The 27,506-nt window shown below is 36.9% G+C and overlaps 1 protein-coding gene and 1 non-coding gene across 2 annotated transcripts in view; one reads left to right on the forward strand and one right to left on the reverse strand.

Moving 5' to 3' along the window:
• Positions 1-27,506, reverse strand: part of LOC103001617 (myotubularin-related protein 8) — a 143,745-nt gene that overhangs the window by 34,686 nt on the left and 81,553 nt on the right. The window contains exons 9-12 of the mRNA XM_057537639.1: positions 24,960-25,085; positions 24,050-24,099; positions 21,131-21,331; positions 18,150-18,278 (exon numbers count right to left, since the gene is read on the reverse strand). Coding sequence (XP_057393622.1) covers positions 18,150-18,278; positions 21,131-21,331; positions 24,050-24,099; positions 24,960-25,085 — 506 coding nt within the window. The remainder of the gene's footprint in view (positions 1-18,149; positions 18,279-21,130; positions 21,332-24,049; positions 24,100-24,959; positions 25,086-27,506) is intronic.
• LOC114238810 (U6 spliceosomal RNA) lies at positions 16,190-16,293 on the forward strand. Its single transcript, XR_003624083.1, has one exon. It is a non-coding gene; the product is annotated as a U6 spliceosomal RNA (small nuclear RNA).

Genomic DNA, 27,506 nt, shown 5'->3' on the forward strand with positions numbered 1-27,506 from the left:
AAATCAACTACCAAAAAAACCTGCAAAACAACACGTGAGGCTAAACATATGGTACTAAACAACCAATGGATCACTGAAGAAATCAAAGAGGAAATCAAAAAATACCAGGAGACAAATAAAAACAAAACACAATGATTCATAATCAATGAGACACAGCAAAAGCAGTTCTAAGAGGGACGTTTGTAGCAAGACAAGCTTACCTCAGGAAACAAGAAAAACCTCAAATAATCTAACCTCACACCTAAAGGAACTACAAAAAGAAGAACAAACAAAACCCAAAGTTGATAGAAGGAAAGAAATCATAAATATCAGGGCAGAAATAAGAGAAATAGAGACTAAAAAATAAAGGTCAATGAAAATAAGAGCTGGTTCTTGGAAAAGATAAACAAAACTCATAAACCATTAGCCAGATTCATCAAGAAAAAAAAAAGAGGGCCCAAATAAGTAAAATCAGAAATGAGAAAGAAGAATTTACAACTGACAGCAGAGAAATACAAAGGATCATAAGAGATTACCATGAACAATTACATGCTAATAAAATGGACAACTTAGAAGAAAATGAAAAATTCCTAGAAATGTACAATCTCCTAAGACTGAACCTGAAAGAAATAGAAAATATGAATGGGCCAATTACCAGTAATGAAATTGAATCAGTAATAAAAATACTCTCAACAAAATAAACCTCAAGAACCATACGGCTTAACAGATGGATTCTACCAAACGTTTAGAGAAGAGTTAACATATCTCCATAAATTATTCCAAAAAATTTCAGAGGAAGGAACGCTTCTGACCTCAATCTATACGGCCAGCATCACCCTGATACAAAAACCAGACAAAGACAACACAAAAAAGAAAATTACAGGCCAGTATCACTGATGAACATAGATGCAAGAATCCTCAAAAAGATATTAGCAAACTACATCCAACAACATATTAAAAGGATCACACACTGTTATCAAGTGGGATTCATCTCAAGGATGTAAAGATTTTTCAATATCTGCAAATCAATCAATGTGATATATCATATTAACAAATTGAAGAATAAAAACCATATGATTAGTTCAATAAATGCAGAAAAAGCTTTTTTTTAATTTAATTTTATTTATTTTTATTTTTGGCTGCGTTGGGTCTTTGTTGCTGTGCACAGGCTTTTCTCTAGTTGCAGCGAGCAGGGGCTACTCTTCGTTGCAGTGTGTGGGCTTCTCATTAGGTGGCTTCTCTTGTTGCAAAGCACGGGCTCTAGGCGTGCGGGCTTCAGTAGTTGTGGCACTTGGGCTCAGTAGTTGTGGCTCGTGGGCTCTAGAGCACAGGCTCAGTAGTTGTGGCGCAGGGGCTTCATTGCTCCGTGGCATGTGGGATCTTCCTGGACCAGGGCTCGAACCCATGTCCCCTGCATTGGCAGGCGGATTCTTAACCACTGTGCCACCAGGGAAGCCCCCAGAAAAAGCTTTTGACAAGATTCAAGTTCCATTCATGATAAAAAACTCTCATCAAAGTTGGTATAGAGGGAACATAACTCAACATATGGATTGGAAGAATTAATTTATTGAAATGAGCATACAACCCAAAGCAATATACAGAATCAATGCAATTCTTGTCAAAAAAAGGAACTTTTAAGAGAACTAGAACAAGTAATTTTAAAACTTCTGTGGAAAAAATGAAAGACCTCAAATAGACAAAACATTCTTGAGAAAGAAAAACAGAGCTGGAGGGATCATGTTCCCTGACTCCAGATTATACTACAATGCAAATCAAAACAGTATGGTACTGGCACAAAGACAGAAACGTAGATCAATAGAACAGAATAGAGAGTCCAGTAATAAACCCACACAACTATGGTCAATTAATCTATGACAAAGGAGGCAGGAAATTACAATGGAGAAAAGATAGTCTCTTCAGTAAGTGGTGCTGGGAAAACTGGACAGCTACATGTAAAAGAATGAAATTAGAACACTCTCTAACATCATATACAAAAATAAACTCTAAATGGATTAAAGACCTAAATGTAAATCTACAAACCATAAAATCCCTAGAAGAAAACATAGGCAGAACACTCTTTGAAATAAAGCATAGCAGTATTTTTTTGGAACTGTCTCCTGCAACAAAGGAAATAAAAGCAAAATAAACAAATGGGACCTAATAAAACTTAAAAGCTTTTTGCACAGCAAAGGAATCCACTGACAAAACAAAAAGACAACCTACTGAATGGGAGAAAATATTTGCAAATGATATGACTGATAATGAGTTAATATCCAAAATACATAAACAGTTCATACAACTCAACATTAAAAAACAAACAACCCAATTGAAAAATGGGCAGAAGAACTGAATAGACATTATTCCAAAGAGGAAATGCAGGTGGCCAACAGGGACATGAAAAGATACTAAACATCATTAATCATCAGAGAAATGCAAACCAAAACCCCAATGAGATATCACCTCACACCTGTCAGAACAGTCAAAAGATGTCAGATTCCAAAAAGAACACAAATAAGGATGTGGAGATAAAGGAACTCTTGTACACTGTTGGTGGGAATGTAAATTGTTATAGCCACTGTGGAAAACAGTATGGAGGTTTCTCAAAAATCTAAAAATAGAACTATTATACCATATAACCCAGCAATTCCACTGCTGGGTGTATATCAGAAGAAAATGAAAACACTAATTTGAAAAGCTACATGTACTCCAATGTTCATGGCAGCATTACTTACAATTGCCAAGATATGGAAGCAACCTAAGTGTTCATCAACTGATTAACGAATAAAGATGTGGTATACACATATACAATGGAAAACTACTCAGCCATAAAAAAAAATGAAACGTTGAACTAGCTGCTGGACAATCATTGACAGGAAGACACTGGAACTCACCAAAAATGATACCCCACATCCAAAGATAAAGGAGAAGCCACAATGAGACGGTAGGAGGGGCGCAATCACAGTAAAATCAAATCCCATAACTGCTGGATGGGTGACTCACAGACTGGAGAACACTTATACCACAGAAATCCACCCACTGGAGTGAAGGTTCTGAGCCCCACGTCAGGCTTCCCAACCTGCGGGTCTGGCAAAGGGAGGAGGAATTCCTAGAGAATCAGACTTTGAAGCCTAGTGGGAATTGATTGCAGGACTTTGACAGGACAGGGGGAAACAGAGACTCCACTCTTGGAGGGCACACACAAAGTAGTGTGCACATCGGGAGCCAGGGGAAGGAGCGGTGACCTCACGGGAGACTGAACCAGACCTACTTGCTAGTGTTGGAGGGTCTCCTGCAGAGGTGGGGGGGTGGGGGGCTGTGGCTCACCGTGGAGACAAGGACACTGGCAGCAGAAGTCCTGGGAAGTACTCCTTGGCGTGAGCCCTCCCAGAGTCTGTCATTAGCCCCACCAAAGAGCCCCCGTAGGCTCCACTGTTGGGTTGCCTCAGGCCAAACAACCAACAGGGAGGGAACCCAGCCCCACCCATCAACAGTCAAGCTGATTAAAGTTTTACTGGGCTCTGCCCACCAGAGCAACAGTCAGCTCTACCCACCACCAGGCCCTCCCATCAGGAAACATACACAAGCCTCTTAGACAGCCTCATCCCCCAGAGGGCAGACAGCAGAAGCAAGAAGAACTACAATCCTGCAGCCTGTGGAACAAAAAACACATTCACAGAAAGACAAGATGAAAAGGAAGAGAGCTATGTACCAGATGAAGGAACAAGAAAAAACCCCAGAAAAACAATTAAATGAAGTAGAGATAGGCAACCTTCCAGAAAAAGAATTCAGAATAATGATAGTGAAGATGATCCAGGACCACGGAAAAAGAATGGAGGCAAAGATCAAGAAGATGCAAGAAATGTTTAACAAAGACCTAGAAGAATTAAAGGACAAACAAACAGAGATGAACAATATAATAACTGAAATGAAAACTACACGAGAAGGAATCAATAGCAGAACAACTGAGGCAGAAAACGGATAAGTGACCTGGAAGACAGAATGGTGGAATTCATTGCTGTGGAACAGAATTAAAAAAAAAGAATGAAAAGAAATAAAGACAGCCTAAGAGACTTCTGGGACAACATTAAACCCAACAACATTTGCATTATAGGGGTCCCAGAAGGAGAAGAGAGGAGAAAGTACCCGAGAAAATATTTGAAGAGATTATAGTTGAAAAGTTCCCTAACATGGGAAAGGAAATAGCCACCCAAGTCCAGGAAGCGCAGCGAGTTCCATACAGGATAAACCCAAGGAGAAAGACGCCAAGACACATAGTAATCAAATTGGCAAAAATTAAAGACAAAGAAAAATTATTGAAAGCAGCAAGGGAAAAACAAAAAATAACATACAAGGGAACTCCCATAAGGTTAACAAGTGATTTCTCAGCAGAAACTCTACAAGCCAGAAGGGAGTGGCATGATGTACTTAAAGTGATGAAAGGGAAGAACCTACAACCAAGATTACTCGACCTGGCAAGGATGTCATTCAGATTCGAAGGAGAAATCAAAAGCTTTACAGACAAGAAAAAGGTAAGAGAATTCAGCACCACCAAACCAGCTCTACAACAAATGCTAAAGGAACTTCTCTAAGTGGGAAACACAAGAGAAAAAAAGGATCTACAAAAACAAACCCAAAACAATTAAGAAAACGGTCATAGGAACATACATATCGATAATTACCTTAAACGTGAATGGATTAAATGCTCCAACCAAAAGACACAGGCTTGCTGAATGGATACAAAAACAAGACCCCTATATATGCTGTTTACAAGAGACCCACTTCAGACTAAGGGACACAAACAGACTGAAAGTGAGGGGATGGAAAAAGATATTCCATGCAAATGGAAATCAAAAGAAAGCTGGAGTAGCTATACTCATATCAGATAAAATAGACTTTAAAATAAAGAATGTAATAGAGACAAGGAAGGACACTACATAATGATCAAGGGATCAATCCAAGAAGAAGATATAACAATTATAAATATATATGCACCCAACATAGGAGCACCTCAATACATAAGGCAACTGCTAACAGCTATAAAAGAGGAAGTCGACAGTAACACAATAATACTGGGGGATTTTAACACCACACTTACACCAATGGACAGATCATACAAAATGAAAACAGATAAGGAAACAGAAGATTTAAATGACACAATAGAACAGATAGATTTAATTTATATTTATAGGACATTCCATCCAAAAACAGCAGATGACACTTTCTTCTCAAGTGCGCACGGAACATTCTCCAGGATAGATCACATCTTGGGTCACAAATCAAGTCTCAGTGAAGATAAGAAAATTGAAATCATATCAAGCATCTTTTCTGACCACAACACTATGAGATTAGAAATGAATTACAGGGAGAAATACGTAAAAAACACAAACACATGGAGGCTAAACACTACGTCACTAAATAACGAAGAGATCACTGAAGAAATCAAAGAGGAAATCAAAAAATACCTAGAGACAAATGACAATGAAAACACGATGATCTAAAACCTATGGGATGCAGCAAAAGCAGTTCTAACAGGGAAGTTTATAGCTATACAAGCCTACCTCAAGAAACATGAAACATCTCAAGTAAACAATCTAACTTTAAACCTAAAGCAACTACAGAAAGAAGAACAAACAAAACCCAAAGTTAGCAGAGGGAAAGAAATCATAAAGATCAGAGCAGAAATAAATGAAATAGAAACAAAGAAAACAGTAGCAAAGATCAATAAAACTAAAAGCTGTGTTCTTTGAGAAGATAAACAAAATTGATAAACCATTAGCCAGACTCATCAAGAAAAAAAGGGAGAAGGCTCAAATCAATAGAATTATAAAGGAAAAAGGAGAATAACAACTGACACTGCAGAAATACAAACGATCATGAGAGCTTACTACAAGCAACTACATGCCAATAAAATGGACAACCTGGAAGAAATGGACAAATTCTTACAAATGCACAACCTTCCATGACTGAACCAGGAAGAAATAGAAAATATGGACAAACCAATCACAAGCACTGAAATTGAAACTGTCATTAACAATCTTCCAACAAACAAAAGCCCAGGACCACATGGCTTCATAGGGGAATTCTACCAAACATTTAGAGAAGAGCTAACACCCATCTTTCTCACACTCTTCCAAAAAATTGCAGAGGAAGGAACACTCCCAAACTCATTCTATGAGGCCACCATCACCCTGATACCAAACCAGACAAATATACTACAAAAAAAGAAAATTACAGACCAATATCACTGATGAATATAGATGCAAGAATCCTCAACAAAATACTACCAAACAGAATCCAACAACACATTAAAAGGATCATACACCATGATCAAGTGGGATTTATCCCAGGGATGCAAGGATTCCTCAATATACACAAATCAATCAATGTGATATACCATATTACAAATTGAAGTATAAAAAGCATATGATCATCTTAATAGATGCAGAAAAAGCTTTTGAGAAAATTCAACACCAATGTATGATAAAAACTCTCCAGAAAGTGGGCATGGAGGGAACCTATCTCAACATAATGAAGGCCATATACGACAAACCCAGAGCAAACATCATTCTCAATGGTGAAAAACTGAAAGCATTTCCTCTAAGATCAGGAATGAGACAAGGATGTCCACGCTCACCACTATTATTCAACATAGTTTTGGAAGTCCTAGCCACAGCAATCAGAGAAGAAAAAGAAATAAAAGGAATACAAATTGAAAAAGAAGAAGTAAAACTGTCACTGTTTGCAGATGACATGATACTATACATAGAGAATCCTAAAGATGCCACCAGAAAACTGCTAGAGCTAATCAATGAATTTGGTAAAGTAGCAGGAAACAAAATTAATGCACAGAATCTCTTGCATTCCTATACAGTAATGATGAAAAATCTGAAAGAGAAATTATGGAAACACTCCCATTTACCATTGCAACGAAAAGAATAAACTACCTAGGAATAAACCTACCTAGGGAGACAAAAGACCTGTATGCAGAAAACTATCAGACACGGATGAAATAAATTAAAGATGATATCAACAGATGGAGAGATATACCGTGTTCTTGGATTGGAAGAGTCAATATTGTGAAAATGAGTCTACTACCCAAAGCAATCTACAGATTCAATGCAATCCCTATCAAATTACCAATGGCATTTTTTATTGAACTAGAACAAATTATCTTAAAATTTGTATGGAGACACAAAAGACTCCGAATAGCCAAAGCAGTCTTGAGGGATAAAAATGGAGCTGGAGGAATCAGACTCCCTGACTTCAGACTATACTACAAAGCTACAGTAATCAAGACAATATGGTACTGGCACAAAAACAGAAACACAGATCAATGGAACAAGATAGAAAGCCCAGAGATAAACCCACGCACCTATGGTCAACTAATCTATGACAAAGGAGGCAAAGATATACAATGGAGAAAAGACAGTCTCTTCAATAAGTGGTGCTGGGAAAACTGAACAGCTACCTGAAAATGAATGAAATTAGAACACTCCCTAACGCTATACACAAAACTAAACTCAAAATGGATTCGAGACCTAAATGTAAGACCAGACACTATAAAACTCTTAGAGGAAAACATAGGAAGAACACTCTTTGACATAAATCACGGCAAGATCTTTTTTGATCCACCTCCTAGAGTAATGGAAATAAAAACAAAAATAAACAAATGGGACCTAATGAAACTTCAAAGCTTTTGCACAGCAAAGGAAACCATAAACAAGATGAAAAGGCAATGCTCAGAATGGGAGAAAATATTTGCAAACGAATCAACAGACAAAGGATTAATCTCCAAAATATATAAACAGCTCATGCAGCTCAATATTAAAGAAACAAACAACCCAATCCAAAAATGGGCAGAAGACCTAAATAAACATTTCTCCAAAGAAGACATCCAGATGATCAAGAAGCACATGAAAAGCTGCTCAACATCACTAGTAGAGAAATGCAAATCAAAACAACAATGAGATATCACCTCTCGCCAGTTAGAATGGGCATCATCAGAAAATCTACAAACAACAAATGCTGGAAAGGGTGTGGAGAAAAGGGAAACCTCTTGCACTGTTGGTGGGAATGTAAATTTATACAGCCACTAGGGAGAACAGTATGGAGGTTCCTTAAAAAACTAAAAATAGAATTACCATATGATCCAGCAATCCCTCTGCTGGGCATATACCCAGAGAAAACTATAATTCAAAAAGACACATGCACCCCAATGTTCCTTGCAGCACTATTTACAATAGTCAGGTCATGGAAGCAACCTAAATTCCCATCAACAGACGAATGGATAAAGAAGATGTGGTACATATATACAATGGAAAATTACTCAGCCATAAAAAGGAACGAAATTGAGTCATTTGTTGAGACGTGGATGGACCTAGAGACTGTCATACAGAGTGGAGTAAGTCAGAAAGAGAAAAACAAATATCGTATATTAACACATGTATGTGGAACCTAGAAAAATGGTACAGATGAACCCGTTTGCAGGGCAGAAGTTGAGACCCAGATGTAGAAAACAAACGTACGGACATCAAGGGGGGAAAACTACGGTGGGGTGGGGATGGTGGTGTGCTGAATTGGGCGATTGGGATTGACATGTATACACTGATGTGTATAAAATTGATGAATAATAAGAACCTGCAGTATAAAAAAACAAACAAACAAAAAAAAACAACTAATACTAAATTTTCTTTGGGTTATTTGTATGGAAATATGTTAATATAAATGTTTCAGATATTACATGAAATTTCTAAAAATCTTATATGTTCTGGTATAATGTTATAAGCCATAATTCTAGTTATTACTTTAAAATGTATATGTCAGAAATAACTAAATTTCCTTGTCAATTGCATTATCATGAACTTTCATCAAATCTTTAACCGTGGTCATTTTTAAGTCTTTTGTCATTTACAGACAGTTCTGGGTGTACTCTGATGCTTTTGCAAAAATGTTCCTATAAAAGGGTTTCATCTTCAAGGAATTCAAGGAAAAGACTCTGAGAAGTACAGGTTTCTCGTAACTGACTATACTGCTGAACTGAATGAATAAGCATTTTCAGAACTCTAACGGAAAATGGATAAATTCATAAAAGTGCTAACAAAAGATCAAGATGAAAAAAAAAATAATTACATGGGATTGAGTGAACTGATGAGGATGATTATAATTTTTGTGACTTTCTGTTTGAATAAAAAAAAATCCCACAAGGACTCAGAGGCAAAAAATATACAAATCAATTTTCACTGAAATGTAAAGGAGCTGTTACAGTGGAAGATTACTGGACTGAATGTCAATATTATGACATAGTATGAGTGTGTTACGCATTTGGTAATTGCAATCATTGTTGTTTTTGTTGTGGTCATCCATTTACAATGCTTGGTGTCAGTTTATTTGTCTCTTGTAAAAATAAAATCAGTGTGTGTGTGTGAAAAAAAAGAATGAAATGTTGCCATCTGCAATAACATGGATGGACCTGGAGGGTATTACGCTATGTGAAATAAGTTATACAGAGAAAGACAAATACTGTATGCTATCACTTACATGAGGAATCTAAAAAATAAAACAGAGTAGTGAACATAACCAAAAGAAACTGCCTCACAGTTATAGTGAAGAAACTAGTGGTTATGGGTGGAGAGAGGGAAGAGGGGTGTGGCAAATTAGGGGTAGGGAACAAAGAGGTATCAACTACTATGTATAAAATATGTAAGCTACAAGAATATATTATACAGCATATGGCCAGTATTTTATAATAACTATAAATGGAATATAACCTTAAACAACTGTATCACCATGTTGTATACCTGAAACTTATATAATATTGTGCATCAACTATACCTCAGTGAAAAAAATGTCATGGAATACAGTGATCTGATTGAAAATTCAAAATATCTCTCATGAAGAAACTCAATAAGCTATACGAAAACTCAGAAAGGCAGTTCAATGAGCTCAGGAATAAAATTAAATAACAGAAGGAATAATTTACCAAACAGATTAAAACTCCAAAAAAGAACCAAACAGTAATTCTAGAACTAAAGACCACAATAAATGAGATGAAGAATGCAATAGAAACCACTGGAAAACAGAGTTGACCATATGGAAGAGAAAATTATTGAGCTTGAAGATAGGAATCTAGAAATGACACAAGTAGAAGAGGAAAGACAAATGAGATATTAAACAATGAAGAAATTGCATGAGAGCTATCCACCTCTTTTAGGCAGGTCATCATTAGGGTAATGTGTATCCCAGAAGGATAAGAGAAGGAAAGGGAGTAGAGAGTTCATTTGAAGAAGTAATAGCTGAGAACTTTCCAAACCTGGGTAAGGAACTGGATATATATGTCCATGAAGCCAAGAGAACACCTAATTACCTTGGTGAAAAAAGACCTTTTCCAAGAAATATTATATTAAAACTGTCAAAAGTTAATGACAAAGAAAAAATTTCAAAGGCACCCAAGGAAAAATAGACGGTAACCTACAAAGGAACCTACATTAGGCTATCAGCAGATTTCTTAGCAGAAACTCTACAGGCCAGGAGGGAATGGGATGCCATTCTAAAAATACTGAAAGATTAAAAACTGTAACCCAAGAATACTCTATCCAGTAAAGTTATCATTCACTTATGAAAGAGAAATGAAGGTTTTCCCCAGAGAACAAAAGTTGTGGAAGTTCATCAGCACTAGACTTGCCTTACAAGAAATGTTAAAAGGAGCTCTTCTACCAGAAAGAAAAAGGCAAAGGTACGGAAAATGTTGAATAAGGTGGTAAATAGACAGAATCAGAAAATTACAACTGTATATTAGAATAGATTGTTTAAAACTTAATTATAACATAAAAGTTAAATGGAAAAAGAAGCAAAACTGACTATAGCTACTTCAAGTTAGTAACAAACTCACAACTTAAAAAGGGATAATTTGAGACAACAGAAATATAGAAAGGGAAGAGGAAAAGGATGGAACCTGTATAGAAACATGAAGATAAGATGTTATCAGAAGGAAAAAAACTACTTTATTTAAGAGACACTTTGTGTAAACCTTATAGTAACCACAAATCACAAATCTAGAGCAGAGCATGAAACATGAAAGAGGTAACTGAGAAAAACATCATAGAAAACCACCAAACTAAAATAGCAGACAGAAGCACAAAGAAAAAGAAACAGTAGAGATATATATCAACCATAAACAAAAGTGTATATGGCATTACTAAGTCCTTGATAGCAATAATCACCCTAAATGAAAATCGGTTGAATTTAGCAATCAAAAGACACAGAGTGGCTGGACAAATTAAAAAACAAGACCCAACTACATGCTGCTTCCAGGAGACTCACCTCAGCTCTAAAGACAAACATAGGCTCAAAATGAAGGAAATGACAGCCAAAAAAAAGCAGGTGTAGCCATACCATATCAGACAAACAGACTATGCCAAAACAAAAATGTAACAAGAGACAAAGATGGACATCATAAAATGATAAAGGGTACAATTCATCATGAAGATATAAAAATTATTAATATATATGCACTATATTAAGGAGCAACAAAATATATAAAGGAATTATTAACAGAATTAAAGGGGTACATTGAAAGCAACATAATAATTGTAGCAGACATTAACACCCCACTTACATCAATGGACAGATCATCCAGGCAGAAAGTCTTCAAGGACACAGCAGCCTTGAAGGAAACATTAGACCAGGTAGATCTGATAGATTTGTATTGAACATTCCTTAAAATAACAGCACAATACACATTCTTCTCAAGTGCACATGGAACATTCTCAATGATAGATCATATGCTAGGACACAAAAAAGTCTCAATAAATTTCAGAAGCCTGAAATCATATCAAGCCTCTTTTCTGATCACAGTGGCATATATAATTAGAAATTAACTACAAGAAATAAGCTGGAAAAAAAATCACAAATACATGGAGACTGAAAAACATGCTACTAAACAACTCTTGGGTCAATAAAGAAATTAAAGGCAAAATCAAAAAATACCTGAAGACAATGAAAATGAAAATATGACATACCAGTAAAAGGAAGGAAATAATAAAGATCAGAGTGGAAATAAGAGAAATAGAGATTAAACAGACAATAGAAAAGATAAATGAAACTAGGAGCTGGTTCTTTGAAAAGATAAACAAAATTGACCAACATTTAGCTTAACTCATAAAGAAAAAAAAAAAGAGAAGGCTCAACTAACTAAAATCAGAAATAAAAGAAATTACAATGGATACCACAGAAATACAAATGATTATAAGAGAATACTATGAACAGCTATATGGCAATAAATTAGACAACCTAAAAAATGGACCTTCCAAGACTGAATCATGAAGAAATGGAAAAGATGAATGGACCAATCACTAGTAAAGAGACTGAAGCAGTAATCAAAAACCTCACCCCAAGAAAAAAAAATTGAGAACCAGATGCCTTCACAGGTAAATTCTACCAAACATTTAAAATTGATTTAATGCCTACCCTTCTCAAACTCTTCCAAAATATTGAAGAGGAAGGAACGCTTGCTAACTCACTTTATGAGCTCAATACTACCTGATACCAAAACCAGACAAGGGCAATGCAAAAAAAGAATTGTATAGGTCAGTATTTCTAATGAACATAGATGCAAAAATTGTCAACAAAATATTAACAAAGCATATACAGCAATTCATTAAAAGGATACAACATGATCAAGTGGGATTTATTCCAGGCATGCAAGGATGGTTCAACATTCACAAATCAGTCAATGTGATATACCACATCAACAAAGTGAGGGGTAAAGATCATATGATCATCTCAATAGATGCAGAAAAAGCATTTGACAAGATTCAACACCCATTTATGATAAAAACTCTCAATAAAATGGGTATAAAATAAATGCACCTCAACATAATAAAAGCCATACATAACAAGCCCATAGGTAACAACATACTCAACAATGAAAAACTGAAAGCTATACCTCTAAGACCAGGAAAAAGACAAGGATGCCCACTCTTGCCAGTCTTATTCAAAATAAGAAGCCCTAGCCAGAGCAATTACAAAAGAAAAAGAAATAAAAGGCATCAAAATTGGAAAAGAAGAAGTAAAACTGTAACTATTTGTGGATGACATAATTTTATATATAGAAAAACCCTAACAACTCCACCAAAAAACTATTAGAAATAGTAAATGAATAAAGTTGCAGGGTACAAAATCCATATGCAAAATCTGTTGAGTTTCTACACACTAACAACAAACTAGCAGAAAGAGAAATTAAAAATAAAATAATCCCATTTACAGTCACAACAAAAAGAATACCTAGGAATAGGGGCTTCCCTGGTGGCGCAGTGGTTGAGAATCTGCCTGCTAATGCAGGGGACACGGGTTCGAGCCCTGGTCTGGGAAGATCCCACATGCCACGGAGCAGCTGGGCCCGTGAGCCACAATTGCTGAGCCTGCGCGTCTGGAGCCTGTGCCCCGCGACGGGAGGGGCCGCGATAGAGAAAGGCCCGCGCACCGCGATGAAGAGCGGTCCCCGCACCGCGATGAAGAGTGGCCCCCGCTTGCCGCAACTGGAGAAAGCCCTCGCACGAACCGAAGACCCAACACAGCCAAAAATAAATAAATAAATAAATAAAATCTAGTAAAACTTTTAAAAAAAAAAAAGAATACCTAGGAATAAATTTAACCAAGGAAGTGAATGACCAGTACACTAAAATCTGTAAGATACTGTTGAAAGAAACTGAACAAGACACAAAGAAATGGAAAGATATTCCGTGGTTGTGGCTTAGAAGAATTAACATTGTTAAAATGTCCATATTACCTAAAGCAATCTACTGATTCAATGCAATCCCTATCAAAACCCCGATGACATTTTTCACAGAAATAGAACAAAACATCCTAAAATTTATGTGGATCCTTAAAAAACCCTGAATACCAAAATAAATCCTGAGGAAAAAGAACAAAGTGGAGGTATCATCCTCCCTGATTTTAAAGTATACCACAAAGCTGCAGTACCAAAACAGCATAGCATTGGCAGAAAAAAGACACACAGACCAATGAAACAGAAATGACAGCAAAGAAATAAACTCATGCATATATGGACAATTAATTTATGACAAAAGAGCAAAGAATGTACAATGGAGAAAGGTAGTCTCTTCAATAAATGGTGTTAGGAAAACTGGACAATCCACATACAAAGAAAAATGAAACTAGACCACTATCTCATACCAGACACAAAAATCAAATCAAAATGGATTAAATCCTTGAATATAAGACCTGAAACCATAAAACCCCTAGAAGAAAACATAAGCAGTATGCTCTTTGACACTGGTCTTAGCAATATCTTTCTGGATATTTTCCTCAGGCAAGAAAGACAAAGCAAAAAACAAACAAATGGGACTACATCAAACTAAAAAGCTTCTGTACAGTAAAGGAAACCATCAGCAAAATGAAAGGACAACCTACCAAATGGGAAAAGTTATTTGCAAATCATATATCTGATATGGGGTTAATATCCAAAATATATAAAGAACTCATACAACTCAACAACAACAAAATAAACAATATGATTAAAAAATGGGCAGAGGATTTGAAGAGATATTTTTCCAAAGAAGACATACAGATGGCCAACAGGCACATGAAAAGATGTTCAACATCACTAATTATTAGGGAAATGCAAATCAAAACCAAAACATATCACCGCATGCCCATTAGAATGACTAGTATCAAAAAAACAAGAAACAACAAGTGTTGGAAAGGATGTGGAGAAAAGGAAGTCCTTGTGCACTGCTAATTGGAATGTAACTTGATGCAGACACTATGGAAAGAAGTATGGAGATGCCTCAAAAAGTTAAGAACAGAAATATCATACAATCCAGCTATTCCATTTCTGGGTATTCATCTGAAGAATGCGAAAATAATAATTTGAAAAGACACACACAACCCCTATATTTGTTGCAGCTTTATTTACCATAGCACACAACCCCTATATTTGTTGCAGTTTTATTTACAATAGCCTAGGTATGGAAACAACCCAAGTGCTCACTGATGGATGAATGGATAAAGAAGATGTCATATATGTGTACACACACACAAACACGCACACACACACACAAAATACACAATGGAATACTACTCAGCCGTAAAAAAGCCAAAATCTTGCCATTAGTGACAACATGGATGGATATTAAGGGTTTTATGTTAAGTGAAATAAGTCAGATGGAGAAAGACAAATACTGTATGATTTCACTCATATGTGGAATAAAAAGAAAAATGAACAAACAAGACAAAACAAGACAAACACATAGATACAGAGAACAGGGTAGTGGGAGAGGGGAAGCACGGATACAGGCCCATTGCAATAGGCTCCAATATAGCTCATCACAGCACTGGTCAGAACCCTAAATTGTTGATAAAACGGGCAGGGCTGTCTCCTGAAAGAAGTAGGTAGAGGGGTTGGGCTGGGAAGTCAGGCTCTTCCTTCTGAGAGAGAGAGTAGCAGGTGACCCCCACAAGAGGGTCAGGCTCAAGAAGAAACAACTAAGGCTAATCTGGCATCACCTACTAACGAATTAAACACACACATTCCCTTCAACCCACATATTCCCTTCCTTCGAATCTATTCCATAGACCTTTAAGGAACAAAGTGATTTAACTGACTGCTTCCTGGAACCTGAATGGGAAAAGGGATGTCCAGGGGGTCTCACCTGGGTGAAGATGACACCAAGGGAGATGAGAGAAGCTGTGTCTTGAACGCCCCAATTCACCATTTCTTACTTTTAATTTGTAACTGTAACTTTCAAATCCATTTCTGTATACATTTTAGAACTGTCTTTAAATGCATTAAAGAGACATATCATCCAAGCTTTTTAAGCAAATTATTTTTTGTTTATCTGAAATTCAAATTTAAAAATACTTTGGGATGGGTATAAACAAAAACACAATATACCAAAACTTATGGGATACAGAGAAAGAACTGCTAAGAAGGAAATTTATAGCTGTAAATGCATTCATTAAAAAAGAAGAAAGATCTCAAGTAAATCACTTTACACCTTATGAAACTAAAAATGAAGAGCAAATTAAACCCAAAATCAGCATAAGGAAAGAAATAATAAGGATTAGAACAGAGATAAAAGAAATAAAGATTATAAAAAAATAGAGAAAATCAACAAAACTAAAATTGGTTCTTTGAAAAGATCAATAAATTCAACAAAACTTTAAGCTAAACTGATTAAAAACAATGAGAGTGCTCACTTTAGCAGCACATATAATGTAATTGGAATGATACAGGGATTAGCATGGCACGTGTGAAAGAATAACATGCAAATTTGTGAATTGTTCCATATTTTTGCTATGAGTGTAGAGCTTTAATATTCTTACCATAACAACAGCAACAGCAAAATGGTAATTGTATGAGGTAGAGGATGTGCTAACTGATCTTATTGTGGTAAGCATTTCACAATATTTACATGTATGAGATCACCACATTGTACACCTTAAACTTACACCATGTTATATGTCAATTATATCTCAATAAAGCGGGAAAAAATGCCCCCAAAACCCCTAAATGTCATAGAAATGTATCATTTAATATGTATTATCCAGTTTACGTACAGAATGCTTTGGATATTAAAGGAAAGTATTTCGGCCTCAAAAAATAAAAGAGAAAAGTCTCAAATTACTAAAATCATAAATTAAATTAGGGATGTTACTACTGAATTTACAGAAATAAAGAAAAATATGAGAGAATACCCTGAACAATTGCATGCCAACAAATTAGACAGATGAAATGGACAAATTTCTAGAAACACACAAACTACCAAAAATGACTCAAGAAGGAATAAAACATTTGAACAGGCCTATAACAAGTAATCAAAAACTTCCCAACAAAGAAAAGTCCAGGACCAGATGGCTTCACTGGTGAATTCTGCTAAACATTTAAAGAATTAACAACTATCCTTCTCAAACTGTTCCAAATATTGAAGAGAATGGAACACTCCCAGCTCATTCTACGTGGTCACCGTTACCCTGATACCAAAGCCAGACCAGGACATCACAAAAAAACAAAACTGTAGATTAATATGCTTTATGAATATAGATGTAAAAATCCTCAACAATATAGTAGCCAACTGAATGCAGCAGCATATTAAGAGGATTATACACCATGGCCAAGTGGGATTTACCCTAGGAAAGTATGGATGGTTCAACATCTGAAAAATCAATCAATGTTATACACCATATTAATACAATTAATGAGAGGGAGTTCCCTGGTGGCCTAGTGGTTAGGATTCTGGGCTTTCACTACTGTGGCCCGGATTCAATCCCTGGTCAGGGAACTGAGATCCTGCAAGCTGTGTGGCATGGCCAAACAAAAAAGAAACAAAAAATAAATAAAAAATAAATAAAATTAAGGAGAAAATAACACATAGTCATCTGCATCTCAACATGATTCAGAAAAAAACATTTGATATAATCTAACACCCTTTCATCATAAAAGCACTCAACAAACTAGGAACAGACAGGAATGTCCTAAACGTGATAAAGGTCATTTGTAAAACAAAACAAAACAAAACTATAACATACTCAATGGAGAAAGACCAAAAGGTCTCCCCCTAAGATCAGGAACAGTACAAGGATGCCTGCTTTCACTACTTCTATTCAACACTGTAAGTTCTAAACAGGGCATTAGGCAAGAAAATAAAAGGCATCCAAATTGGAAAGGAATAAGTAAAACAATCTCTATTCAGAAATGACATGATCTTACATATATAAAATCCTAATGAATATACAAAATAAACCGTTAGACTTAATAAATGCACCCTATACTTTACACTTTTGGGGGGAAGTAGAGCAAACAATACCAGCACATTCTCTTTCTCTGTTTTTCCTTCTCTTTGTTGGGGAAAAGGATGGGAAAGAAGAGGAATATACAAGGAAAGACTCAAAGGAATGAAACAACCTACATCTTGACTGGTTGTATTACTACAAATCAACTATTGTTTCTTGTTTATTTCCCTCAGCAAGTAACAACAACCAAAGAGAGTGTGGTCTTGTTTTCAGAGGCAGCAAGGAATGGGTGATCCGGGCAGAGAGTGTCCTACTCCATAGCCAGGCTTATGGAGATGATGTCAGCTATACAAGGAGAAGCAAAGCAGCTGAGGCCCTGGGCTTGCTGTAAGAAAGGATGGGACAGCTTAGGAACTTACTGAATGTTGTAGGGCACAGTACTAGGATTGAGTACCCCATACACAGTGAAGCCTTTATAGAGAGGGTTCCTGAAGTCTGGTTTCCTCTGAACCAAGAAAGGCCACACGGAATGGGTTTTCTCATAGATTCTGTCAGAAAAAAAAAAGCCAAAAAATTAAAAGCAGCAAGCAAGTAAAATCAACAGTCCTGTTGAACTTGATAATCATCCAAATTTTATTAACAATTAACCTAATTCAAGACAGAGGGACAGGGGGCTTCCCTGGTGGCGCAGTGGTTGAGAATCTGCCTGCTAATGCAGGGGACACGGGTTCGAGCCCTGGTCTGGGAGGATCCCACATGCCGTGGAGCAACTGGGCCCGTGAACCACAACTGCTGAGCCTGCGCGTCTGGAGCCTGTGCTCCGCAACAAGAGAGGCCGCGATAGTGAGAGGCCCGCACACCGCGATGAAGAGTGGCCCCCGCTCGCCGCAGCTAGAGAAAGCCCTAGCACAGAAACGAAGACCCAACATAGCAATCAATCAATCAATCAATCTTTAAAAAAAAAAAGACAGAGGGACAGGATATGATAGAAGGAAAGTGAAAATAAGTGGTAATGAACACTGATAGAGTAACAAATTATCTGGGCTTCAACTTACCAATCTTTAAATGAATTAGAGGTTAGAAAGACTTCCACATTGAAGAGCAACAGATGCTGAGTATAGTCTCTGCCATGGAGTAGCTATGTAATCTGAGGAATGTCCCTAGCTCTTTCTGGGCTTATTTCCTCATTTGTAAAATATGACCTTTAAGGTCTCTTCCAAATCTCAGATTCTATGAACTAATGACCTTTCCAGTTTTAAAAAATCTAGAATTGCTTTTAAAAATCTGGTAAGTTAACAGAAAGACTAGAGGGTGAATTTCTGGCTTTTCTATATTTTATTTTATTTCAAGCCAGCTTCTCCTCCTCTCAGAAGGTATAAGACAGTGAAAGACAATTAGCAATTTATATTAGCAAATATTTGTGAGTTATCTAGGTGAGCAGCACAGACTGTGACATTTATATTGCAAGACTGATTCTTCTTATACCTTAGTTGAGTCCTTGGGGAGCCACTTAGTTAACACTGCAAAAAACATGGGATCCATTGTCCCAGTGAGAGCTGCTGCGTAACAATGCATGGGAAGTTCATTTACTCACACAGTGTCAAAGAAAGCTCAAGGAGGACAACAAAGAGAAGCAGTATGGGTTGTAGGACCTAAACACTGTAGTCTTGAAACTTTTAGAATCCTCAGACCATTTCAATGAGGTCAAAGGACTTGTATATCCATCTTTCTCATTTGTTTTTGGTTGAAAAAAGAAAAAAAAATATTTCAGAGGTAAGGTAACTAGTATTTGTTGAGTATGTACTATGTGTGAAACACTGGTCCAGACTCTACCTAAAATACCTCATTAAATTTTCATAATAAAATCCTGTGAGATATTTTATCCCCAAAATAATAATGAGAAAATGAGACAAAAAAATAATTTGAAAAAAGTCACATAGCTAGTAGGTGACAGAGCCAAAATTTGAACCCAACTCTCTCTGATTCTAGAGTCCACGCCTTTTCTTTTATGGATGAATGATATTTCTGTTTATTTTATGCAATCACTATTTTAACATGTTAACATTTTCAGCTTTTGTACTTTTACATGGAGATTCAGATTTGTGTGGGGAATGGGTCTAGGATATATTAGCCTCATTTTAAGAGGGTGGAAAAAAGAATATGAAAAAGATCTTAGATTTTAATGTTAGAAAAGCAGGTCAGAGACAGAATGAATGTGTCTGAAAGCATCTGCGAAGAGGGTAAGAAAGGTCTAGTTGCAAAATGAAACAGAAATGTGCATAGAAGCTACCAAGTAAGCACAAATGTTAAAGCAGCAAGATCCATCTCTGTGTTGACAAGAAAACAGAATTAGAGATGTCATCCAATTCATCCAGGATACATCATAGAGGGGCCTCAGAACTTGAGCTAACTGCCACTCAACCAACAGCTATGAAACAAGAGTGGGTTGGCTTGTACGACAGCTACTTCCCTCTCTATTTCTTTTTCTCTGACTCTAAAACAAGGAGAATACTATTCACAGAAACTCTATCTTGTCAACTTCAAAAATTATTTATGTTTTATATATTGTGAGGATGTTAGAGTTTTAAGTCTGGTGCAAATTCAACCACCTATAGGAGCTGGGAAGATAACATTAGAAGTGCGCTGAGAATAAACTATACAGAGGGGTGAGAACTGGCAAACGAGAGTGAGTTTGCTTCATTCAAGTGGAGCAGCTGTTATTCAGCTCTAGCTGATTACTGCCATTAGAAAATGCAGGTCAGGTACTGCCAGAGCTCCTGATTTTGCAGAATATCTTGGCACAACAGCTTTTTGATTTAGGAAAAAAATCCTAAAATAACTGGATTTTTGTGTGAAATATCGTGATATTTAAATGTTGACATCTTATTCACAGTTTAAAAAATACTCCACAGACTAAACAAAATATACCTGTTAAGCTAGATTTGGCCTATGAGCTGCCATTTGGTGATCTTTGACACAAATGATAAAGGACTGTAGCTATTGACTACTCACACCTGATCTTTGACACAAATGATAAATGACTGTAGCTATTGACTACTCACACCTGATCTTTGACACAAATGATAAAGGACTGTAGCTATTGACTACTCACACCTGCACAGTAATTCATTCCTTACAAAGTCCTTGCACATCCATTGTTTTACTGGTTCCTCAGGATTGCTCTGAAAAGTAGGTATTATCCCTATTTCACAGATAAAGAATCTGAGGTTTTGAGGAATCTCCATGGAAACACTGAGTGATTTATGCTTCAAAAGTTATTTTTATAGTTGTCATCTCCTCCCCTTTCGTGAACTGCTGTCCCAAATTCAGGGTGGTGGGTAAATTTCTTTTACACTGATCCCCTCTCCCTATTCAGTGTTTTTTCACAAACTGAATTCACCTCAGATCTTCTCGATCCTTCTGGCAGTTTCCAAGGAAGTTCCCAAACTGGCAGGAGAAAACATGGTCATGAATTTCCAGCAAGAAATTTTCATTAAACTCAAAGGCACAAGGAAATTGTTCCATTAATTGCCAGATACAGTCTAGGAACTGTGTGAAGATAGGGGATACTTCTTTAGAGTCCCCATCCAGGTGGCCACACCTGAGAGATGCAAATAAAGGTAAAGAAAGACAATGATTAACATCAGGGATTACACTGTTTGGAATAGGCTATAGCAAGGTCACCTTTTGTCTCTGTTGGCATTGGTAAGGAAATGCCTAATGCCAAAATGCCACCCAGAATCTCAAAGTTAATTAATCCCAATGGACCTCTTAGCCACCAGCATCCTTCACTATTATCCAGATTGTAAGCCCTTGGTCATCTATTCTATTTCCTTTTACATCCTCTACAATAGAACTTTCTGCAATGATCAAAATGTTCCATATTTGTGCTGTCCAATATGGTAGTCACTAACTATTAAGCACTTGAAATGCAGCTACTGTGACTAAGGAACTGAATTTTCAATTGTATTTAATTTTAATTAATTTAAACAGCTACCTTTAGCTTCATGTGAGCAAGGACCATATCTATCTTGTTTATTGGACACTGCCTGGCATGAAAAGGGCATTTAATAAGTTTATTAAATGAATGAAAAAACCTCATCCCAGAATTGTTTAATGTTTCCTCTCCCATGATGTCCTCTTTCCCAACTCTACCATCCATTAGAAACCCTATTCCACTAGAAATAAACATGGCATCCTTAGCTTTTACACTGAATGTTCTACCTTTTGATTTAATTGAAATCCATCTCACCAACGAGACTACTTCTTCTTGGGGCCCAAATCAAATGGAGAATGCTCATCATTCCACTCTCCATGTATAATAATCCTAAAACAGAGCAGAAGTGGGATCGGCTTTCTCCTTTCTACTACTCCTTTCACTCTCTTAAAAACACTTCCACTATGGGTCATGCTGTTGTTCACTTTCCTCAATGTTGTGTTCCACAATCTTTGGGTTACTTCTTTACATTTTCTGAAGAATCTGACTCCAGTCATAAGTACTTATCTTTGGAGTCGATGCAGATGACCTACACGTGGCTTAGCAGGTTCCTTAACTAACTCAAATCTAATTATCTTCACCGATCTTTACCTCTACTTCACATCAGCCTCTCGTATCCATGGCTGTTTCTTGATGTTAGCTAAAGGTCCTTCCTCCACTTTGAAACCTTAATCTCAATATCCTACTCTGATCACCATATATTATATTTCCAAAGGCTGCTCATCTTATCTCCTCCAGCCTCATCTCTGGACCTCTCACCTTTCCAGATTCCTACTAGCTTCCCTTTCTTCCTTACCCAGACTATATGCTATGGTCTGCCCCATCAACTATTCTCTCCCCATTTTCTTCAATTTTCTGGTCATTTTTTTGGTCATTATTCTCCTTCAAAATCCAACCATTGATGAGCCTAAGAAGCTATGTTCTCTACTCCCACATCTTGACTGATAAATGCTGCTTGAGAAAATTATAAAACCATGCAAATTGATATCATAAGTCTCCATACTCAGCTGGAACTTAATTGCTCCCAAATAACCTTTATGAATATCCTTAACACAGTTTTCCCATTAACCCTTACAGCTCTTGCAAATTTTAAGCTATCTTCTTAAACCCTAACCCATTTCACATTGACGTCTACAGTGTTAATGAAAAAGATCAAGGCTATCAAGTAAAAATATCTAACTTCTGCCTTGGACACTCACAAACTTAGCTCCTTCTCCTCCTGTCCTTCCATGTGGAGAAAAGGGAAACATCCTACACTGCTGGTGGGTACGTAAATTGGTGCAGCCACTGTGGAAAACATTATGGAGATTTCTCAAAAACTAAAAATAGAATCAACCTCATCTTCTTAATGTTCTAAAATGCCATCAGTTCTAGGAAGCTTTCTTTGCCCAGAATAGGTAAGGTTCCCTTGTATATGTTTACCTTTGACTTAGCACTTATCATACTATACTATCATCAATGATTTTATTTTCTATAAAAGAAGGGACAGAGACCATATCTGTTCTAATACAGTCTCCTTAAAACCTGGCATATTGCTTGGCCCAATGTTTGTTGACAAAGGAAGAATGAATGGATGGACCCAAATAGCTAGAGAGCGACAATCAAATGAAATTAAATGGATACACACAGATGCAGGAGAATAAGACCTGAATAGTAACCTCCTTGAGGGTAAAACTCACATTTTATGTGCCTTTGGCACCAGCTCAGTGTCTGATATAGTATACAGCATACTGTTAGGTGTTCGGTAAACATTTATTATTGTTCTCATAACACACATAAAGTCTCAGTGAGGCTGCTTGGCTTATAGCAGCATTAGGTCACTAAATAAATGTAAGTCCTTGCATCCACCTCTTACCGAAGAACAGAAATCCGCACATGCCTTTTCTTCTTATACAAGGTTAAAAAGTACATTGTCTTAGATATTATTCCCTCTTCCTGAATGCCCACCGTTCTCTCTAGCAAACTCCTATTCATTCCCTAAAATTCACTTTTAAATACTGCCTATTCCTGGAAGGCTATCCTGTCTTCTTCAAAAACAGTTAAGCACTTTTTCCTCTGTAGCCCGTGATGTCTGTTCTTCCCTGAAATATTTAACAATTTGATATAATCATTTGCTCACTTTGAAGGCAGATATGATATTCTAGTCACCCTTGTAGCCCTAGTCCCTTAGCACAGTGTCTGGAATATGTGTTTCTTGATGAAAAGAGATTTATGCCATGTTCAACCTACTCTTCCTTCTTTCACAAGAACATATTGGGGTTTTTGATAAATCTCACCCTAATAAATTCTCCTTAGCCTCTACCTTTAAAGTAATATTTTTACCTTTGGGAGAACTTGTGGCCCATGGATATCCATTCCTTCTCTATCAGGATCTTCATTTTTATACAAAAAGAAAACTTTGCGTTAGGAAAACCATAAAATTAATTAACCATACCTATAAAATATCAAAACACTTTGCTGAAGTGGACTTTGTACAAATTTGCGTTGAACTGATCATAAAGTTAATTTCCCAAATGATAAATAAGTAACTTGGATTTCATTTAAAAGCCTATACAGGCTGCCTTCAAATTTCAAAGCTCTCAGGAGAAATTATTCTGGATTTGTATCCATTGTCACATTTCTTTTGGCTTTTACATAATGTGTGATAAGCCATTTGAGCCATAACTAAACGCAATCTTGATAAACACATTACATTCAACCTATGAAAAAACAGGAATCCAAAGGAAGTACTTGAGTTTATATCAGGAACAAATCTTGATATAAACACATTTTCAACCATTAAAAAAAATAAAGCATTTCCAAAAGAAAAATGAGGATAAACTCCTACTGTGAGTTCTGTTTCATAGAAAGACAAACTAAGAAACCTTGGATTCAGCACCAGAAAAAAATCATGAGTCTGACATCCAGACAGCTGATGTTGAAGATGATGAGCCCATCAGTCTGCTTATTTAAGTCATCCATTCAACTTTGCAAACTTTTGGAGTCTTTCCTACCCCTTACATCAGCCTATTACATCCAACTTATCTTCTGATGGGTAAGAAACTATGTTGAGTGTGCAATGGAAAGTATATAGACTGTAAATGCCTAGTTTAGTAGAAAGAAGCTAAATTGAAAAACAGAGCTGTTTTTGTAGACCTCTTTCTTGTAGAAAACAAGTTGGCTGAGAGTTATTTTTGACCTATTCACAATCTCCCACTTGTGCAAAGTAAAATCCAATCACTTGTTCTCTTACCATGAGTCCTTTGAATGTCCTATAAAATGGATCTAGGAGGATGCTGGCCACAGAGCAGACCTGTGCTGTGCGGTCCCACCCATCAGAACAATGGACTAAGACATTGGTCTTTTCTACCTTCACTGCCTGTTAAGACAAGAGGCAAAAAGTAGCATAAACAATTTTTCATACTATGCCGGGTTAATAAATAGGGTTACCATCCCTACAGCAGAGAACTTGGTCTTACTGGGCTACATTAATTTCTTCTCAAAATATTAGCATCCTGTATGGGAATGACAAAGAAAATAAAGGAGTGTAACAGAAGGTGAGCTTACCTAATAAGGAAAAGAAAATCAAAATCAACACATGATACAGGGTAAAAAGAAAAACAAAAGGAGGTCTACATTCATAAAACTTCTGAAGAAGACATGGATCAATTCTCAATTCTCAGAGAGAGAAGTGGGCAAGAGGAAGAATTCATGCTCAAAAACAGACAGGACAGTTCTGCATTCCAGTCCCAGACCTGACAATAATTTCCTCTGGAAGCTTTAGCCATTTAGCCTTACTAATACAAATCCTTCCAACTTAAGATGGAGAGGTTTATCTGTCTTAGGTCAGTTTCTGTACAATCAGAACTATGTAAAAATATGGGCAGTTACTCAACCTGTGCAATTTTGGCAATGGTAGATATTGAGCATTCACTTATTCATTCTAACACTTAATTATGTATATACCTCTGTGCCAGGTATGTGTTAAGGATTAGAGATACAAAGATGAGACTCAGTTTCTGACTTCAATGAGCAAACTAGTCAGGGTGACCAAAGGTAAATAAATAAATACAATGCAGTGGAAAAACTGCTGCTCTAGGGTAACGTGTAGTAATTATATCCTTTTGTAGGAGCCAGGGAAGCTTGAGCCTTGAAGAAAATGTAGGATTTTCTCAGGTGAGGAAGGAGAAGGAAATTTATTCACTCATTCATTCATCTACTCACCTAGCCAATAATTACTGAGTGACTACACAAGATGCACTATTGTGTGCACTAGGTACATAAAAAAAGACAAACATTTAAATGAATGACTACAAACCAATGATAACCAAAACAATAAAAGTTAATACCAGGTACAACAAAGGCACACAATAACTAAAGAAGAGGAGACAACTAAAGTGGGTCTTGTCAGATGAGTAGGCATTTGTCAGATGGACCAGGAGGAAAGGACATTCCAGGCAAGGGGCATAATATGACAACATGTACAAAGGCAAGGATGCGAGGCATAGGTGAGGAATTCTTAACTAGCTTGGTGGTTGAGGCTAGGCTGGGAGTGAGGGAGTGCGGAGAGACAGGTCTGGCCAGGAGGGCAAGGGTCAGACTGACAAGTGTGCATTATATCTGGTGGCAACAGGGAGTCACTGGAGTGTTAAAAGCAGAGGAGTGCCATGATCAGATGTACTCACTGTGGTGACAGTAGGAGAATAGAGGACATAAATTTGGATTTAGGAAGACCAGTCAAAGAGTTACTAAAATTGTGAAATGCAACAAGGACCTGAACTAATGCAGTAGCAGTGGGGCTGAAAAGAAGAAGAGGGATGTTAAGAATGAAGATTTAACAGGACATAATAAGAGAATGGATGTGGAATGAAGGAGAAGGAAAAGCCAAAGATGACTCTTAAATGTGTCACTTAGTAACTAGGTGGATTACAGTACCATTAGCCTGAACAGTGAACACAGAAGAAACAAGTTTTAGTTGGTGTTGGGAGTAGATAAGATTTCATTTGGGGCCATGGAGATTCTGAGGTAGTTGAAGGACATCTAATGGAGCATCCAGTGGACAACTGCATATGTGGGTCTGGAGTTCAGGAGAAGGAGGAATCTGAGCCAGAGTATAGATTTGACCACTATATGAACAGAGATGGTAGTGGATACTGTGTATGGCTGGTGCTGTCCAGGCAGAGACCAAAGTGAGAAAAGGAAAGACCTTAGAAAGTAGTAACGTTTAAAGGGAAAGTAGAGGAAGGGGGGCGGGCTATTACAGGAGTCATCTTATGAAAAAGAAGCCTGAAAGGTAGAAAGAGAACCAGGAAGTAGCAGTGGGATTAAGGTCAGAACTACAAAAATGGTTCAAAGAGAAAGGGGATAACAATGTCAAATGCAGCAGAGTGGTCAAAATAGAATAAAGATTAAAGAGTGACCCTGAGATTGACAAGTTAGGGGTCATTAGTGACCTCAGCAAGAACAGTAGTAATGGTATGTAAACTGGATCACAGTGAACTGAAGAGTGAAGGGAGGTGAGGAAGTACGAATAGGGAAGGCCAATTACTTTCAAGAAAGCTCTAAGCAAGAGGAAAGAGAACAGTAACTAGAAGAGAATAAGAAAAGTTCTTTTTCTTAGGAATAAGAAAGTATTGAGCATATTTCTGAGGGATGAAGCCAGTGAAAGGAAATGTTTGAAAATGTAGGGGAAAGAGGCTCCTTGAAGAAGGAGGGGATGGGATTAAGAATAGAGGTAAAGGGATTAGTCTTACACAGAAGATGAGGCACCATTTCCTCTGAGATAGCAAGAAAGGAGCAA

The sequence above is a fragment of the Balaenoptera acutorostrata genome, chromosome X (genome assembly GCF_949987535.1).
Source record: "Balaenoptera acutorostrata chromosome X, mBalAcu1.1, whole genome shotgun sequence".
Classification (NCBI taxonomy): Eukaryota; Metazoa; Chordata; class Mammalia; order Artiodactyla; family Balaenopteridae; genus Balaenoptera; species Balaenoptera acutorostrata.